Genomic DNA, 18,963 nt, shown 5'->3' with positions numbered 1-18,963 from the left:
CCTTGGTGCAGCACTGTGCACTTTGCATCCCCATTTATAATCATTTACAAAGTGGTTCTGCAGCAAAACAATATCATATTTTGCTAATTTCAAAACTTGAGAGCTTTGGAAACGGGGTGTAAAATAGCAGCTTTTACCTTAGGGAAAATAAAGGCACGAGAGGTGAAACTGTGGGAAAAAGTCACGAGGAACTGTTTTCTCAGTCCACTGTCCAACCACAGAATTGTGTGACTGCTTTCTTTCAAAATAGATGAAAGATGGAGTTGAAAGCAAAGATGAATTTCATAGTTGCTCCTCTAGGGATGGACAATTCTGGCTTCCATAAAGCTAACCATAATTTCACAGAAAGGCTTGGAGAATCCTGCTTGGCAGTCGTGCAGTGGGAGTGAACAAATGCACAGATTCTTTATCCAAAATAGCAAAGGCTCATTTCCTTTACCACGACATTTATTCTGCTTATGAGAGCGTGAAAATACAAATCTGTAGAATATAAACAGGCTGTTTTATTCTTGCCCAGTGCTTGAAGTCAAACTGTGTTGCATGATGGATGAGCTAAGGAAAAAAAAAAAGCAATTATTGGAGAGGACACACTTTGTAGAAATGGGACTTTGTGCCCTGAGAAAGAAATACATCTTCTGTTTGTCCACAGCCAGCAGAGTTTTTCTATGTTCTCATTCCTGGGTTGCTGTGTTTCAGCTCTGTGGGGATGTAGGGACAAGTTTGGGCTGGGATTTGAATGAAGCCATTTATTTTCTGCCTCATTTATGGCTTTTAATGGATCTACTAAACTCCATCGTAACAGAGCTTGAGGGAGGGAGCTCTGTAAGCTGGTCAGGAAATATAGGAATAATTAGTAGAATAGAAATACTCCTGTGAACCTGATATGGGAAACGTGGATTTTGGTAAAAAAATCAACAGTGGTGGGTTTGAAATGGACATCTTGGACATGGATATGGATTCTGACCTCATAGAATCATAGAACAGTTGGGTTGGAAAGGACCTTAAGGATGTCTGCAACCTGTTGGTCTCAACTTTTGTCTATGCTGAATAGAAATAGTTTATACATTGATTTTTGAACATTTTCTTAACACTTAAGGTGCTAACATCCCTTACACTAATACATTTACATAGTTAATATATACAAATAATTAAATGCAGTGGTTAAACTTCAGTTATTAGGTGGTATAAACATTCTCTGCTAATTAAGAAGGTTATTTTCCTTCAATATTGTTTATATTCTGCCTCAGTCATGACATTTTATTAATCATAACATTTTCCTAGTCATTATTCTCTCTCTCAAGTTTCATATCTGTGTGCTTAATCCACAGATCCCTTGACCTTTAACTACTTAAGAACTGGCAGCACTTCATTGGAATCTTTTCTGTTTCAAACCTTCTTGATAGCCCAAGGATCCTCTCTGTGCTCACACCTTTCCTTGAAAAAACACCAGTGATATCAATAATTACATTACTAGGCCAAGATGCTTTATGCTGTTGCTTTTTCCCAGTTTTCTAAAACTTCAGTCCGATTGATAAACTCACAACTTTTCAGAATAATTGATTACATTCACCTCTTATTTAAGCCTGAAGTGTTTATTTTATATTTACCAGTTTTGTGTCTTCCCTAATTTGAGACTTTTGCTCCATCCCATGACATCCTTGTTCTGTTTTTAGAGCAGGTGCTCACTATTTGTGCCACAGGCTTTCTTTTCCCTGTTTTACCCTGAGTTTCCACGTCTCCTATTCCTCACAATTTTGTGATTAACCCCTGCAGCAGGACAGCTGCCTCAGTAATCACTCTGCTCAGAACTCATCTGATTTCTCCTGTTTGAATATTCAGTGTCTCCCTCTTTGCTGGCTAAACCTTTAAGTACCTCATTTTCTTTCCACATCCTCTTCATCAGAGCAGATGATCTTAATTACATCAGGTACAGCCTGGATGTGATATTTGAAGTTCTGCATTATACTGATGGGTGTGTTATCATCCAGCAGGATACCAGGGCTTTTATTCCTCAGCTTTACAATTGTAAATTTAATTTAGTTCTTTTTTACTTTGCTGCCCACTCCTTCTACTTTTGAGAGTACTGAAGGAGTCACACTGGTGAAGGTACCAGTTAATATGAAGACTAATTTTACATGAACACTAATTCACACCCTTCACAGTCTTGCACATCTGATTTTTTATGTGAGGGGTTTGGTCTTATTGCTCCTTCATATTTTGCAACCTCTCCATCAGGCCTGGAGATGGTTTTATTCCCAGTAGGCACACACAGGTACACAGAGCCCACCAGGGACAGATCACCACGGACAGCAGAGCTTTTACAGCCACCATAAACACACTGACAGCTCTCAGATCACCAGGGACAACATCCATGTCCTGCTCCTGCTTGTAGCCAGCTGGGGGTCAGCCTCTTCTTCCAGGAAATGACCTCAAGCTGTGCCAGGGGAGGCTCAGGTTGGACAGGAGGAGGAATTTGTTGCTGGAAAGGGTGGTCAGGCCTTGGCAGGGGCTGCCCAGGGAGGTTTGGAGTCCCCATCCCTGGAGGTGTCCCAGGAAGGCCTGGCCATGGCACTGAGTGCTCTGGGCTGGGGGACAAGGTGGGGATGGGGCACAGGGTGGATCCATGGGCTGGGAGGGCTTTTCCAACCCAAATGATTCTGGGATTCTGCTTTCCCTTGCCAGTGAGTCAGTCTCAAAATTTGGCTGTAGCTTTTATGCTCTCACACAAACACACTCACAAGGATCTCACTGTGGTGGCTTTTGTGTTCTCCAGCTCCAATCCTGCAAACCAGATGTCAGGTTCCATGGAGCACCTACACATTATTCACTGGGCACCTTGACACAGAATCACAGAATGGGGAGGGTTAGAAGGGCCCACAGTGGCTCATCTGGTCCCACCTCCCTGCTCCAGCAGCGTCATCCCAGAGCACACGGCACGGGATTGTGTCCAGATGGGTCTGGAATATCTCCAGTGAGGAGACTCCGCACCCTCTCTGGACGATCTGTTCAGGGCTGGGTCACTGCCCAGCAAAGAACTTCTTCCTCCTGTCCAGGTGGAACTTCCTGGGCATCAGTTCCTGCCCGTTCCTCTTGTGCCATTGCTGGGCCCCCCCGAGCAGAGCCTGGTCCATCCTCTGCCCCCTCCCTGCAGCCCCTACAGACCTGGGGGAGGTCCCCTCTCAGGGTCTGCTCTGGAGGCTGAACAGCCCCAGCTCCCTCAGCCTTTCCTGCTCCCAGAGATGCTCCATCCCTTCAGCATCTCCACAGGAGAATCATCTTCCAGGAGCTCCATGTCCCTCCTGTCCCGGTGTGAGGTGATCCCTATTGAAGCCATGAACTTCACTGCTGTTCCCAATGTCCAGATCCATTCTTTACTCATGAGATCAGGTTTCAGCAATAGCAATCTGTACCCTGTGCCTTCCTCCCATCAAATGGTCTAAGTTTATATTTAAAACTCTACATCAGGTGTGTCAGTTCATTCCAGTGCCTGTTTTTCCCCATAAGGATCTAATTTGAATTAGGGAGATAAATGGAAAATTCGAATACTCAGGAAGTGTTTCTTTTTCCTCCTTTCTAAATCCATTTTCTGTGGTTGTATCTTCAGACCTTTAAACTCAGAGCTTATTATAGAGAGGGAGTTGGTTTCCAGGTAGTGGTGTGAGGCTCAAACCAGTGCAGGTGTGTGGCCAAGAAGGGTTCACTGGGTGATGGATGCACAAAAATCAGGAATACAACTGAACAGTTAAATCACAGCAAGACTCCAACTGATGACAGTGGAAACTTTATGGGGAGTTAGGAGGAAACACACACTGCAACAAAGCTGGGAACTCTTCTGCTTCCCTGATTTTCCTACTCACAGATGTACCAGATGAGTTCTCTTTCTTGTCTTTATATAGTTGTGTTCTGCCAAACTGCATTTTCAGGTAAAAAAAAAAAAAAGTCAACTATTTATGGTGTCTAAACTGTTATGGGGAATAATTAATATTAAAGATAATAATAACATATTCCTAACAGAAAATATATGTGTACCTGAGCTATAAAAAGTACTAAAACATTTCTAGAGGTTATCCATTAAGATATCAGTTTAAAAATAACTTACTAAGATGGTTTTGGAAGTCAGTGAAACAGGTAATAATGTTGCATATGGAGGCCAGAAGGCCTGGGCATGACCAGCTACGTACACTCAATTTATTCCAAACCCATTGAATTGTCTTGTTTCCCACTCTGTTATTATTTTGGAGAGTATCTTCATTTATCTACACTCCAAAGGACACTCCTCCTTCCCTTTACCAACAGGGACTGGTATTAGGTGTTCAAAATCAAGGTGATTGCCTTGTGAAAGGTGGTAAAACCAGAATTTTGGAGACATTATCATGTTGACTTGTCCAACTTTCACAGGGAATTCTGACACAAAGGTGAAATAAATCCTGAGGGCAGAGATGGAGTGGGGAAGCAGAAGGGCTGAGGCTGAGACATAAACACCTCAGTGAACTCATGGAGGGGAATGTTATGGACAGTTTGGAAATCTCCAGTAATAAATAAGCAGTGTGGTTTGTCCTTTCAGAATATGAAATTGAGAGATCATTTTTCCTGAGGATGAAGTGTGTCCTAGCCAAGAGGAATGCAGGATTGACGTGCAGTGGATACAAGGTAATGTATATAAACTTTTTGTTCCACCCCTCAATTGTTAAAGAACTGACAAGTTTATTTATTTAGATTTATTTTTTTTTACACATATGTAGCTGAGAGCAAAATCTGTGATGAAAAGAATCAGTAAAGATCCAAACAATCCCACTCCTGACTGCAGATCCCCTTAGTAATGCAAGTCTAAACTCTCTCACAGCGAGCTGGAGTTTGCTTTGTGGCACATTCCCACGTCTTGATCCCTGCTCTTCCAGGCTGGGGAATTAGCTGGAGCCCAGCCATGGAGCTGCAAGGAGAGCACACAGCTAGGTCTTATTCCCCCGTGGAACTGGAGGCAGGTGAGGCAGGAACCCAGACACAGGAATTTGGAACCTTTCCACATCCCTCAGCCCCTGGCTGAGCCGCCACCCAGTTGCACAAGTCACCTCGTTGGCCTCCACATGGATGTTATTCCAAACAACCACGGCCACCACCCCAGGGCTGAATTGTACTAAACCACTAAGTCTGTTTGGAAATCTCTCTGTTTGTATTATTTTTCTCTTTATTACGTGAAATCAGAGGCCACAGCAAATGCTGAGGTTTTAGGAGAACAGCTGCCCCTCAGGTAGTTTTTATTTTCAACTTTGCAGGTAGTTTTTTATTCTCAGCTTTGCCGTGTGTATTTGCTGCTTTTCGAGCCACACAGAATAATTCTATCTCCATCAGGGAGGGTAATTCACATACAACTTGGTAAGGATTCTTTTTGTTTGAGTTATTCCAAACCAAAAAGAAAAGCTTGCAAGAGAAGCAGAGCTCCTTGAAGGAATGTGTTCAAAGTGCAGCCATATATCTGTTTATTTACCTACCTGGTTGGACTGATAATTCTTCATTATATGAACCCTGTTTGCTCAGCTGCTTCCCAGCACAAATGATCCTGTCCCAGAGCTGAATGTGAAATCAGGTAAAAGAGTAGAGCTTGTAGTGGTGGTATCTCTGTATTTTAATTCCCATTTACCTCTTCTAGTCAGAGACATCACCTTTTTTTGCTCTCTGTTAAAAGTTTGCACAGTGAAACATTAAAGGATTCATTTATCTAGAGAGTTGTTGGCCTAAATTTATTCCCTTTGGCTGTACTCAGAGTCAGGGCTTAATTTTTTAAAAAATCACTTTATTAGGTGAAGCACAGGAAAAACTCATGGACTAAGTGATCTGGGAATTCAGATCTATTCACAGATCTTAAAGAAGTTTTTTTGTTATTGTACTTTTGCTAAATATATTAATTACTTAGTGACTGGAAAGGAGGAAGGAAGGTTATACAGGAGGAGCCTATTTACAGGTTTAATGGGTTGTTCAGGAATAGCAAATACAGTGAAAACTAATTTCTTTCCATTAGATACACCTAAAAGTCAAACAAACAGATAAATTAAGCTAAAGGATGTGTGTGTATGCCTGATTCTTGCAGTAGAAAATTACCAGGAGCACCAATGATTTCCAAACACCAGCACTACATTAACTCCATCTTATGTTCTGGAAGAGTCCCCAGGTTGCATTTTCCCCTCCTCTTTAGCTGACATGGTGAATTTTTACAGCCTAACACTGACATTATCACCTCTGTGATTAGGAATTGTAGGCAGGGACTCCGAAATCTGATCTCAGGGCTTGGGCGTGTGTCAGAAGAATATCATCTGAACTTGACCCGAGAACTTAAAACTCATTTCTTGTGCATTTACACATACAGCAGTTAAGCCTTATAAATGGGATGTGTTAGTATCCACTAGATTACTAAAGTGTCTGGTTATCACGAGAATAACTCCTCAGAATGTAAATGTTTTTATGTGTGTGAGAGATGGTCGTTTCAAAAAAGCAGCTTCCGGATTTTTTTATCAATGAGCAGGAGTTCTGTCTGTATCTACAAGAAAATGTTAACTAGAAATCAGTTAGATAGTCCCCCAAGAGCATGTGCTTTAATACTGGATTAATCGTGTGGGCAGTAAACACAGATTTTGTGTTTGCTGTGTTTGGGTCTCCATTGACGAATCCACCTCAACCCCAAAGCTTTAACAAACTAAGCAGAATTTAAGGGTGTGTGGCTTTATAAAATCATTAATAATGAGCTGTTGGCTGCCTTGCCATCAGAAACTGTGTTTTCTTCCCCTTCCAGGTGATCCACTGCAGCGGCTACTTGAAGATCCGCCAGTACATGCTCGACATGTCTCTGTACGACTCCTGCTACCAAATCGTTGGGCTGGTGGCTGTAGGTCAGTCTTTACCTCCCAGTGCAATCACCGAGATCAAACTTCACAGCAACATGTTTATGTTCAGAGCAAGCTTGGACTTAAAGTTGATATTCCTGGATTCCAGGTAAGCAGCTCTTTCCGTTTCGAGCATCAAAACTTTTCCAAGGTCGAGCGTTAACATCAGCCACGGTGGTTTCCAAACACGTCAAAACATCCATGAAAAAATAAAGCAGGCCAAAATAGATCTGGAACTCGAAGGCCATGTGAGTCTTCAAAGCCTTTCAGGCAGCTGGATAGACCATGCTTTGTCTTGAATGCCAAGAAATAGGAGCCTGGACAATTTAACCTGGAGTTACCTGTGGTTGGAGAGAGTCTGAAGCCTTCTTGCAGTGAGTTTTCATCGCATGAGCAGTGACACATTTTTACCTTAAATGACACAGATTTTAAACATACAAAGCTGGCAGAAGGAATGAGGACATACCTGAAAAAACCACCCCACACCTGGAACACTGAGATTAAATGACTTGCTAGTGTCACCCAGAAAGCTTTTGACAGAGTAGAAAAAAAAGAGAGTCTTGTGCACTTTGTTGTGCCTTAACCATGAAAACAGTGCTCTTGATGGGGTTGTGGGCATGAAAATTAATTCCATTCTCTGCTGCATGGAAACACGGCCTTCTCAAACAAAATCTGGGGAAAACAGCTATTGCTGAGGAAAGACAACCCTGCCTTCACTCTCAGCTGGTGGGAGAAGAGCCCAGAACCAGAACTAAAATGATTGATTTCTCTGGTTTTTGAAGCAGAGTAATTTGTAACACACAATGGTACTTTGTACAGTGCAGTTCAAGATACCTGAGGGGAAAAGTCCAATACACACACTATTGACAAGATGATTATCCTTCAGAAATCCCTGCCTGTGGAGCGTGTGTCCCATATTTCCCTGGCAGGCTGGGTTTGCAAGAAGCAGAAATTATATTCGTGTGCAGTAGTGACAAAGAATCTGTATCCAAGACGGTGGGGGAGCTTGGCATGGCAGGCCAACCATGCAGGAACATGCTCCTTCTCCATGCTGAGTCCATGGGACAGTGGGCCATCAGCTGCTAAAATACAAAGAACCTCTTGTTTCTGGGATAATTCCTATTTTTTTGGCGCACGTTACTCGATGTAACAGCTACAAAGGAGCACGAGGGGGTTTAGCAACATGTCTTTGCATGTGGGAAAAAAAAAAAAAGGAAATGATGTGCCTGAGAGGAACTGCCTGGAGACATAAGTGTCTTCAAAGGAGACAGAACAACCAGAGGTGTTGACAGGAGCAAGGAGAGACCCCGAGCTGTGTTTGCCAAAGAGCAGATGGGTGTCATCCACACACGGGGCAATCGGGGGTATTAAACATTGCCAAAACCTCCTGCTCTCCCAGCTGAGCAAACCAAGCTCTGTTTGTTCAGAGCAGGGACATATTGGGAATAAGACTAAGCTTTTTTCAGGCTTGGTTCTGGTGGTATCCACGCATGGGAAAGTGCTGCTGGATCTTCAGAGGTAACAGTCACAGCAGAGAGTGTGAAAGCCATGGGAAGGAGCAGCTCAGCAACCTTTTCTAGGCACTGATATAACATAAAACACCCAAGAGTCCATTCATTGAGGGCACTGGAAAAAGGAGACAGTCACTTCCCTCCAAAGTGAGCTGCTCCTTCTGATTTTTGTGGTGCAGCTCATGCATTCACAGAATCCCAGAATATGCCAAGTTGGAAGGGACCCACAAGGATCATGGAGTCCAACTCTTAACCCTGCACAGGACCATCCCCAAGAGTCACACCATGAGCCTGAGAGGATCATTGCTGTGTGGGTAATAAGGCTTTAGAGAATTCTAGAGACCAAAACTGATCCTTAGGACAAACCCTCCTCCCTGTCATGTGCAGAGAACAACCTTGAGAGCCCAGGCTCCCTACAGTGGGTGGATTTTATGTTGAGGAAATAAAACAGATGAGTTTGTATCCAGACCCAAACATTTTAAAACTTCAAAGTGAGACAGGGCCCTTTGGAGAAACGAACACCTGGCTTAGGTTGGTGGTGTCTTGTTTGGGTTTGGATGAGCTGTTTCTGAGCTCACCAAGCCACCCTCTTTTCAATTGCACTGGAGTCAGAAAGAGCACTGGGACCTGAGCAGGATCTTTCACCAGCACTTCATGGTGCTGGTAGGATTAAGTGAGAATTTGGGACCAGAACACACTGCAGAGGAGAAACACAAGCAAAAATTCCCACATCGTCCTGCAGAAAGACACCACACGTGCTCACTGCTCGTTGGCTCAGTCCCTGGCTGAGGCAAAGGCATGCAGGATTTTCCCAGGGGAAGGCATAGCTAGGGAGGTATGGATGTATTTGTACCCTATTTATAATAAATCAGTACTCAAAGGCATTTTTATGTTGTTGTTTTTCTGATTTCCTTCAGAAGAACCCAAACACCCAACACTTTCCCAAGCAGAATGTCAAGTGCCCAGTCTCTGTGGGGTCCCCAGGGCTGGTTAGAGACAGAATACGAGTAGAGAAGGTGCATAATAGTTACAAAAGAAAAAAAAAAACTAATAAAAATTTGCATTATCTGCATTCCCCCATTGACAAATGTTGCTTGAGAGCCTGTATTCAGTAAGTCTCTGGTGCAGTGCATCCTCATCAGTGCTTGAGTTCAGACCAGGAACATCCTTTTGAAGCCAAAGAACACTGCAGTTCATACCACGAGGAGACCTTAGGCATTTAAACTGGATTCCTTCAATCCAAACTGGAGGACAACCTCCCAGGGCAAGCCCAGGGCTGTTACAAAGCTTTCAGTCCACAGGCCTAGACTAGAGCTAGTCCTAAGTAAAAGTCCTGAAATTAAACATGCAACTGCATCTGCTGGTGCAGCAGATCCTCAGCAATAACAATTTTACTCTCTGAAACATGAAGTTTGACTCTTCACGCCTGATCTTGGTTCTTTAACATCTGCAGAGACGTTGCTGTTTCAAATTCCTTCCCTTTTTTTCTACTTCTCATCACGTGAGGGTGTTTTTCTGAAGTCAAGCTTCAGCCTTCCTTCCCTTTACCTTGTGGTCTTTGCACCTCCTTGTGTTTCCACGTTCTCAGCTGGAATAAGCTCCTGCTTCCTCCTTCTGCTGGGCACCAGTCTGAATTAATTCACAGGCCATGATCACAGCTCCTGTGGACCAACACACATGTTACACTTGTATGTTTGCAAAAGCAAATGGAAATGTCTCAGCAGCCCACCGGAGTGGTTTTATTGTTTCATGAACGGCTCCTCGACAGGAACTTTGTGCAAAGGGTCTTGAGTGGCAATGGCAAAAGCTGGAGGTGGAAACAAGTAAAAGAGCTCTTTTTCCTGCCTGTGTGTACCAGGGAACAGCTGCACCTTGCTTTGGCAGGGTTGAGAGGGTTTATTTTCTTATAAAGATGAGGATTCTGTTTCCAAAACTAACATTTTTGTCCCACAGCTTTTAGGCACCTGATTTGTTGGCACAGTCGAATGTTAGGTTAATGAAATGGAATATTCCCGGAGTTTTTTGTTTATTATGGATTGTTCCTTTTCCAGGGTCACTGAATTAACTGGATATGAACCCCAAGATCTGATAGAAAAAACCCTCTACCACCATGTCCACGGCTGTGATGTGTTCCACCTCCGATATGCTCATCACCTGTGTAAGTACTGGGAACGTGGGCTGGAAGCACAGGAAGGACTTAGACCTGTTGGAGCAAGTCTAGAGGAGGCCCCAAGAGGATCCCAGGGCTGGAGCAGCTCTGCTGGGAGGAAAGGCTGGGAGAGCTGGGATTGTTCAGCCTGGAGAAGAGAAGCTTTGGGGTGACCTGATTGTGGCCTTGCAGGGCCTGAAGGAGCTCCAGAAAAGATGGAGAGAGACTATTTCCAAGGGATGGAGTGACAGGACAAGGGGGAATGGCTTCAGAGAGTAGTGTTAGATGGGATATTAGGAAGAAAGGCTGTGAAGGTGGTGGGGCTCTGACCCAGGTTGCCCAGAGAAGCTGTGGCTGCCCCTGGATTCCTGGAAGTGTCCAAGGCCAGGTTGGACAGGGCTTGGAGCAACCTGGTCTAGTGGAAGGTGTCCCTGCCGGTGGCAGAGGGTGGAATGAGATGATCTTTAAGGCCCCTTCCAACCCAAACCATTCTGTGATTCCACATTTCTATGAAATACATGGAGTAGAGTGAGAAGTTCTGCAGACAACAAGCACTATGATGGAAAGCAGAAAAAACTTTCCAAATCTTGATTGGAGACAGATTTTCAAAAGTACTTGGCTATCACTTAAGGAAACCATTAATTCTGCAAATAAGCTCAGTACTCAATCTGCCCTGCTTCTGAAAAAAAAATACTTATCTGGCCAGTTTTATCTTTGTACTTAGGAGGTCTGGGCTCTTTTGAAAATTTGGACTTGGTTCTGCATGGCTGAAGGAAAAAAAAAACAAAAGAGCAAGTGAGTGAGTGAGAGGGCAAAATCTGAACTTTACTAGCTTCTGTTGTTAAAATAAAAACTCTGCAACAGCTCCCCGTTCCTCTGAAATATGTTAGTAATAATCATCCCGTGTTTGAAGCGAATGCAAACCCAAAAAAGTCCTTAGAGGAACATTCATTATTAGCATGTGGATGAGGTTTGGGGAATGGATTGTCAGGAAAAAAAAATAAATTGCATTTAATAATTTTCCCATCTTCCAACAGAGACACCACTCATATCTTCAAACATCTGGATCTGGGAATTAGTTCATTCAGTAGCACATTAATTTGAAAAGCAAATTGAGGGAATAGCTGAACTCTGGATTTGGCTCAGTCTGCTGCAACCCATACGATGCAAAGATGACATCCAAAAACCAATGGCAGTGAATTTTTTTCCAGATTGCTCCTGTAGGCTGGAAGCAGCCAGAGTCAAATCCTTCTTCTAGGCTTCCTGAAGGAGAAACTAGTCAATTCTTCACATTAATATCTGCTGTTCATGAGAATCTGGAATATGAAGGATGTTGTAAGGGTGCTTGGCAAGTCAGTGCTGAAATTCTGAGTGCTGAGTTCCACTGGTGGCAGGGAAAGCTCCAGCAGATCTTTACAGCAAGGTCCCAAAACACTATTGAATACTCTGGGCCATTGAAAATTAAAAACTAGAATGACCAGGGTACATGGAAAAGTCCTGTCAGGGCATCATCATCTTTGCAGAGTTACCATCTGTATCTGGAGGGGACTGTTGACCTGCACAAAACATCCCTCCTTATTTTCACGAGACTATTTGAAATACCTTTATCAGCCAGCGTGGAGATGACACCACAGTAGCCACAATCACCTCTGAAAAACAGTTTTCCCCCCTTAGAGCAGAGTGATGGATAATTCTGTGTGCGTGGTAGATTTGTACTTTGGCTGCCAGTTTGATCTATGTATGCCTGGAGTTTGAAAAGAAGAGACAAATCATTACTGAGTTACCCACCACATCCTCCACGAGGAAAAAAAAACAAACCCAAACCTCAGCCAAACAGAATCCTAAGAGCAGTTCTGTGGATTAAAGATAAGTTATTGTAAAGTTTAAAACCAGAAGAAAAATGTGAGACATGCACAGGAATTTATGAAAGTTTCGAAGCAAATGAATCCCGAGAAGCAAAAAACAATGAGAAATTCTTGGGCAACAGTGCAGGATCATTGTTAGGATACCAAGTAATGGGAATTATTAAAACAGATGTAAAGTGTACAAACTCCCCCTGGGGAGCATGGTTAGAGCTCCCCCACAATCCATCAGTAAATGTCTTAGGAACATGAACAGCAGAAGGTTGGCAGGTTTGAGGTACCATTCTCTAAAGCAATCTGATGATGAGGTGTCATCTGACGAAGAAAGCCAGAGAGAAACATCTTACACCTAATAAGGGTATTAAGAAAAGAATAAGTAACCCTAAACTGGGGTGATCATTTGCTTTTTCAGGGAGGAAAAAAAAAATTATCCCAAACTGCAGACCCAAAGCAACTGAACTCCAAGTCAGGCAGCACAGAGAATAAAACAAAGGGAACAGTGAGGAGAACAAGTTAGAAGGGATGTAACAAGAACATCAAGCTGAGAGGGAAGTGGAGATGTGGATATTTGCCTAAGGTGTGCTGGCAGCAAACAGGGTTTCCTGTTTTAAACTCTTGATTGGCTTCCAGCTACATGAAAACACTCGTGGCCTTTGAACTGGTGTTATTTATTTCTGTAGCCCCATTAATACCCACAGTGTTCCCTGCAACCAGGGAGGTGTGGCCACACAAATAACGAGGATCTTGCTTTCTAAAACACGGGATGGAGAGGCTGTTCCAGCCCAAGACAAAATATCTTTGTGCCCTCAGAGAAATCTCTTCACTTGTACCTGCGAGGGGGATTCTGTGCATCCCCCATGTTGTGACATCATTGCTCTTCCCACGTAAACTTTAAGAGGATTCACATCTCTGTCCCTTGGCAGGGCATCTGCCCCGGCTGATGTCATCACCAAACAATTTTCCTGCCTTCTGGAAGTCAAACTTTGTATTTATAGAACTCATGTTGCAGCAGAGCACAGTTTCACTGTCTCTGCTCCCTCAGCAACCAAAACCTCCTGGCAGAGCAGCATTGGGTTTTAAGAGGTCCAAAGAACTGCAGAGCCTGCTGGGCACCATCCCCTGCCCACCCTGCCCGAGGGAAGACAAAACAGGACCTGCTCCCAGCGTGGAACCAAGCAACCCATTTCTCTTGGTGGCATCCTGAAGGGCAGGCTGGGAACTCCCAGCCACACGCCCCGGGAGCCCGATGGAGCCTTTTAAAATAGTCGTCTCTGACAGACCAGAAGGACCAGCCCAGCCAGCCCAGTGCCTTTTTCAGCTCCTCTGCTAAACCAGGAGGGAGCCACAACAGTGGAACACCCAGTTCCAAATGGCACATCCCAGAGCCAAGGCTGAAGCCACGGAATCCTCCCCGCTGGATTGCAGCGGAGGCCACCAAGAAGTCTGAGCCTGCACAGATTGTCTTGGTAGTGGGTTGACCTCGCTCCCATTTCTGAGGTTTCCCATTCAGCATCAAACAGGGCAATTTAACACAGAGCCAGATGGAAGATGACCTCATTTACTGTCTCAGAACCACAGCTACTGTCCCCCCAGCCAAGGTCAGACTTTCCCCAGATTGCTAAAAATGCAGGAGGCATGGAGTCCTCCCCCATCCCAGGAGAAATATTGGTTTATCCATATAATTACGAAGGAAAGCTGAACACTGTAGTCCTCAGTGGTTTTCACATCTTTTAAAATACTGTCTTAACTGCAGAGCTAAAACAGGGGTTTAGAAAAAAGTATCAGTGAGAGAGAAAGGAAGCCAAAACTAGTCCCAAAGCACAGGAAAGAACTTTGTTATAACTAGTGATCCGTGACAGCATTAATTTCTCTTTCAGCAGACTGAGTAGCAAGGCATTTTGAACTCAAGGAAAACGTGCCCATTAAACTAGCACAAAGACTTAGTTCTGAAAAGCCTCGACCACACGCCAAAAACTATCTGTTAGATGATCTGGGATAATGTGTAAGCATCATTTCCTGGAATGGGACCATCTGGATTATAGAATGAATCACAAAATCATAGAATCACAGAATGGCTTGGGTTGGAAGGGACCTTAGAGATCATCCTGTTCCAACCCTCCTGCCATGGGCAGGGACACCTTCCACTATCTCAGGTTGCTCCAACCTGGCCTTGGACACTTCCAGGGATGGGACAACTATAGAACAACACCCACAATTAATAGGAAAACAAGAAATAGTGAACCCATGGCATACAGCTGATTATTAACATATATTTTTTAGAACAGACTTACTTGGCACTGTTAGACTGAATTTTGACCAGCAGCTACAGGACCTTTACCTTGGAGTGATAAATTACACTTAAAGATTACATGCCTTTATATTTTGTGGGTGTGTTTTCATACTTACACACACAGTCCTCATGATTGTCTTAAATGTCTCACATCTGCACAACTCTACTCCACAGAGCATTCCATGTAGAAATGCAGGAGTGAGGAAGGACACTGTCAAGGATGAGGCAAAAAGCTGAGAGAGACTTCAAGCCATAAATAGCAGTGGCCTGATACCAGTGAGGGTGGGGTTTTGAATATCCTGCAAGATCATAGAATCATAATCCTGAGTTGGGAGGGACCCACCAGGATCACCCAGTCCAAGCCCTGGCCCTGCCCAGGACACCCCAACACTCCCCCCTGTCCCTCAGAGCGTTGTCCAAACCCTCCTGGAGCTCTGGCAGCCTTGGGGCCGTGCCCACTGCCCTGGGGAGCCTGGTCAGTGCCCACCACCCTCTGGGGGAAGAACCTTGTCCTGAGATCCACCCTGAGCCTGCCCTGTCCCAGCTCCAGCCCTTCCCTGGGTCCTGTCCCTGCTCCCAGAGGTCGGAGCTGCCCCTTGGGAGGAAGTTGTAGATGTTGTTGTTCATCTTGTTGCTATGTTATGCTAAAATGACACTTCCAGAAAGACCTGTCTACAGGCATTTTCTAAGAGCCTGATTCTCTAAGGGAGATTATCCGGATTTGGAAGGAAGTTTATATATGTTGTGACTTGTGAAGACGGATGGGAGAGTCAGAAGTCCAAAGAGATGGTTTATATACTCCAGACTTTGGGGAGACCTCACTGAGGCCTTCCAGTACCTTAAGGGGGTTTATAAAAAGGAGGGAGAGGGACTTTTTGTCTGGGCAGGCAATGACAGAACAAGGGGCAGTGATTTTAAACTGAGAGAGGGTAGGGTTGGATTAGATATTGAGAAGAAATCCTTCCCTGTGAGGGTGGTGAGACCCTGGCCCAGGTTGCCCAGAGAAGCTGTGGCTGCCCCTGGATCCCTGGAAGTGTCCAAGGCGAGGTTGGATGGGATTCTATCACTGTCCATGGCAGGGGGTTGGAACTGGATGATCTTTAAGGTCCCTTCCAACCCAAACCATCTATGATTCTATAATTGACTTAGAGGACATTTTAGCAAGAACAAGAACCCCTTGCACTTCTATTTCTGTCAGTCTTACATCAGAATATTCACATTATTCACATTAATATGGTCCCTGTTTGGTATTGAAATTACAACTCCCTACTCCCTCATGTAACAACTGAGCAAAAAAACCCAACCCCAGCAATGACTGATAGCAGCACAATTAATTATCAAACAGCAGTCAACCCCCCAAATATTATCTCTTTAACTCTTATTAATTCTTTAGTTCCCAATTTAATATTAAATGCTCTCCTTGACAGAAAAATCCTTGATGAATAGTAATTGTAAGGCCAAGTATTTTCCTTTCTAGTAGGGATTTGCTCTCCTAGAGTTGTCTGAAAGAGAAAGCTGCTTCTCAGCTTCCTTATCATTTATCTGCTCCTGCACCAAACGTGTGCAAGGAGAGCACAAAATGACATTGAGCTTTGCTATTGTGTTCAGTCTAGTCCAAGCCCTGCATTTGCAAGCAGTAATTCCATTTTTTAATCACTTATTATATAAAGGAATTGCTGCTATTGGTCACTTTTTTTGAACATAATTTGTGCAGCGAGCTCAGCCCGTGGTTTCCTAATTTACAATAAATAAGTGATTGTACAGAAGAGTAAGGAGGGGGAATTTCCTGAAGGAATGATGAAGAGCCACACAAGAAAAGAACCACCTTAGAAGGCTGGGCATCATCTTCTAGTGAATCATTAGATAAATGCCTGGCACTGAACCAGAAATATTTGTGGCTGGATCAAATGTTTAGAGATGTTGCACCACTCCTGTTATAGCACAGCCTCATGTCAAAACATCCTTGTCCACAGAGGATCCAAAATAGTTTAGAGAGGATTACATGTGTAGTGAAAGATATCAGATAACTGATTCACCTCTCTGTCTTTGTCTTTATTTGGGTGCTTCACAACCAATTAACATTTTAATTTTAGTCTTTTAAATCACCCTTCAAGATGTAGAGCTTACAGAGGAAAAAAAAACAATCATAGCATAAAATACATTGTAAAATACACAATAATCTGTCAAGCTATGAATGACAGAAGTGCTTCCAAATATACTGGAAAAAATCACAGAATCCCAGGATCATCAAGGCTGGAAGACACCTTCAGGATCATCCAGTGCCACCCTCACCCAGCAGCACCACAATCACCCCTAATCCATGTCCCCAAGGGCCACATCCAGACACCTCTGGAACACTCCCAGACACAGGGACTCCACCACCTCCCTGGGACACTTATTCCAAGGCCTGATCCTTGAAGGGGAAATTTTTTTCCCTAATATCTCATTTGAACCTTAAGCCCATTTCCTCTCATCCTTCCAAACTTGCCATGTCCCCTTCAAAATATTTTTACTGCCTTGAGCTTTTCTTTCACCAGGAGAGAAGGGGGACAAACTTTAGGAGTTTTCAACATATTATATGAAAATAATAATGTGACATGATGAATCTACATAAAGGAGCTGCACAGACACATTTGCAGGGGGTTTGGTGGGAGGAGGAGGAGTTTTCCAGGAAGCAAAGGAGGAAAAAAAAGCCCTTGCCTTGCGAATAAGTCTTTCCAGGAAGCGCTCAAGGGTCCAAGAAACGGGAATTTTTTTGTTTTAATTTTTTTGTTGTTGTTGTTATTATTGTATTTACAGTGTTGGTGAAAGGCCAAGTCACAACCAAGTACTACAGGCTGCTGTCCAAGCACGGAGGCTGGGTGTGGGTGCAGAGCTATGCCACCATTGTGCACAACAGCCGTTCGTCACGGCCTCACTGCATAGTGAGTGTCAATTATGTCCTTACGTAAGTCAAAATACTTTGTACCATTCCATGTCGTCAGTAATCGATTCATTACTGGTTAAATACTTGTGGTTTTCTTTGTGTCTTTCTGTGGTTGCCTGTCACAGCCCCTTTCTCTGTTCATATCCCCCCTTTTGAGGTGCGGTCAGCTAAAAGGAGTTAATGTTCCTCACTGCTGTATAAATCCTCATTGTGTGCAGGGAGGAGCAATGGAGCTGGGGATGGGTCTAGAAATCATGTCTTATGAGGGATCAGGGGGGGTCTAGTCTGGAGAAGAGGAGGTTAAGGGGGGACCTCATTGCTCTCCCCAACTCCCTGACAGGAGGGGGCAGGGAGGGGGGGTCAGGCTCTGCTGCCATGTCCCAAGGCAAAGGAGGAGAGGAAATGGCCTTAAATTGTACCAGGACAGGTTCAGATTGGAGATTAGAATTATTTTTTTTCTCTGAAAGAATAGTCAGGCCTTGGAATAAGTGTCCCAGGGAGGTGGTGGAGTCCCTGTGTCTGGGAGTGTTCCAGAGGTGTCTGGATGTGTCCCTTGGGGACATGGATTAGGGGTGATTGTGGTGGTGCTGGGTGAGGGTGGGACTGGATGATCTTGAAAGTCTTTTCCAGCCTTGATGATCCCATGATTCTGTGATCAGAAGGTAAAAAACATTGCAGCTCAATGGTGGTGTAGTTACAAGCACACGATGCTGACGGGAGAGGAACGATGCTCATTTTCCTTCCCTCGGGGCTGATTGTGAGAGCCAGGACAGAGACCAATTCCTGACTGAGCAGGAGACAAATTAATTGACCTGTGTCTTTCTATCTGCTGATTCCAAACCTCGGGGTGCCCACGGGGGGCTGAGAGAAGTTGGCACAGCTTGGGTTCAGAAACAAAGACGTTAACGTGGTTCTCAGTGTTCTGATTTTGTCAGAATGTTTGTGATAGACTGGCGTGGGGATGAGGTCAGACAATAAGATTCCCTGCCTGCTGACATTCCCAGACTCAGGAAAAATCTTGGAAGAATGAAAATTAAAACACTGTGAAATCTAATATGTCTTTTCACAGGAGCTCTTTTGGTTTTGTGTGGCCTGTTTGAGGATGTAATTCATTGGACTGTTCTTTTGCAGAGATATTGAGTATAAGGAACTTCAGCTGTCACTGGACCAGGTTACCATTTCCAAGTCACAGTTTTCATGCAGAAACTCAGTACCTACCTCGCAGGAAACAAGGAAAATAGTCAAACCCAAAAGTAATAAAATGAAGGCAAAACTCAGAACAACACCTTACCCACAACAGGTAACTTTTTCAGCAACATTTATTTACCAGTTTTTGTCATAGAGTGCCTG

The 18,963-nt window shown here is 44.0% G+C and overlaps 1 protein-coding gene across 1 annotated transcript in view; it reads left to right on the top strand.

Moving 5' to 3' along the window:
• The window catches only part of SIM2 (SIM bHLH transcription factor 2), a 54,347-nt gene that overhangs the window by 25,835 nt on the left and 9,549 nt on the right, over positions 1-18,963 (top strand). The window contains exons 5-9 of the mRNA XM_027701750.1: positions 4,565-4,650; positions 6,785-6,984; positions 10,438-10,544; positions 17,487-17,634; positions 18,745-18,913. Coding sequence (XP_027557551.1) covers positions 4,565-4,650; positions 6,785-6,984; positions 10,438-10,544; positions 17,487-17,634; positions 18,745-18,913 — 710 coding nt within the window. The remainder of the gene's footprint in view (positions 1-4,564; positions 4,651-6,784; positions 6,985-10,437; positions 10,545-17,486; positions 17,635-18,744; positions 18,914-18,963) is intronic.

The sequence above is a fragment of the Neopelma chrysocephalum genome, unplaced genomic scaffold, assembly GCF_003984885.1.
Source record: "Neopelma chrysocephalum unplaced genomic scaffold, ASM398488v2 Primary Assembly neopelma1_166, whole genome shotgun sequence".
NCBI lineage: Eukaryota > Metazoa > Chordata > Aves > Passeriformes > Pipridae > Neopelma > Neopelma chrysocephalum.
The sequence above is the reverse complement of the archived record's forward strand: the minus strand, read 5'-3'. Positions and strand labels throughout refer to the sequence as shown.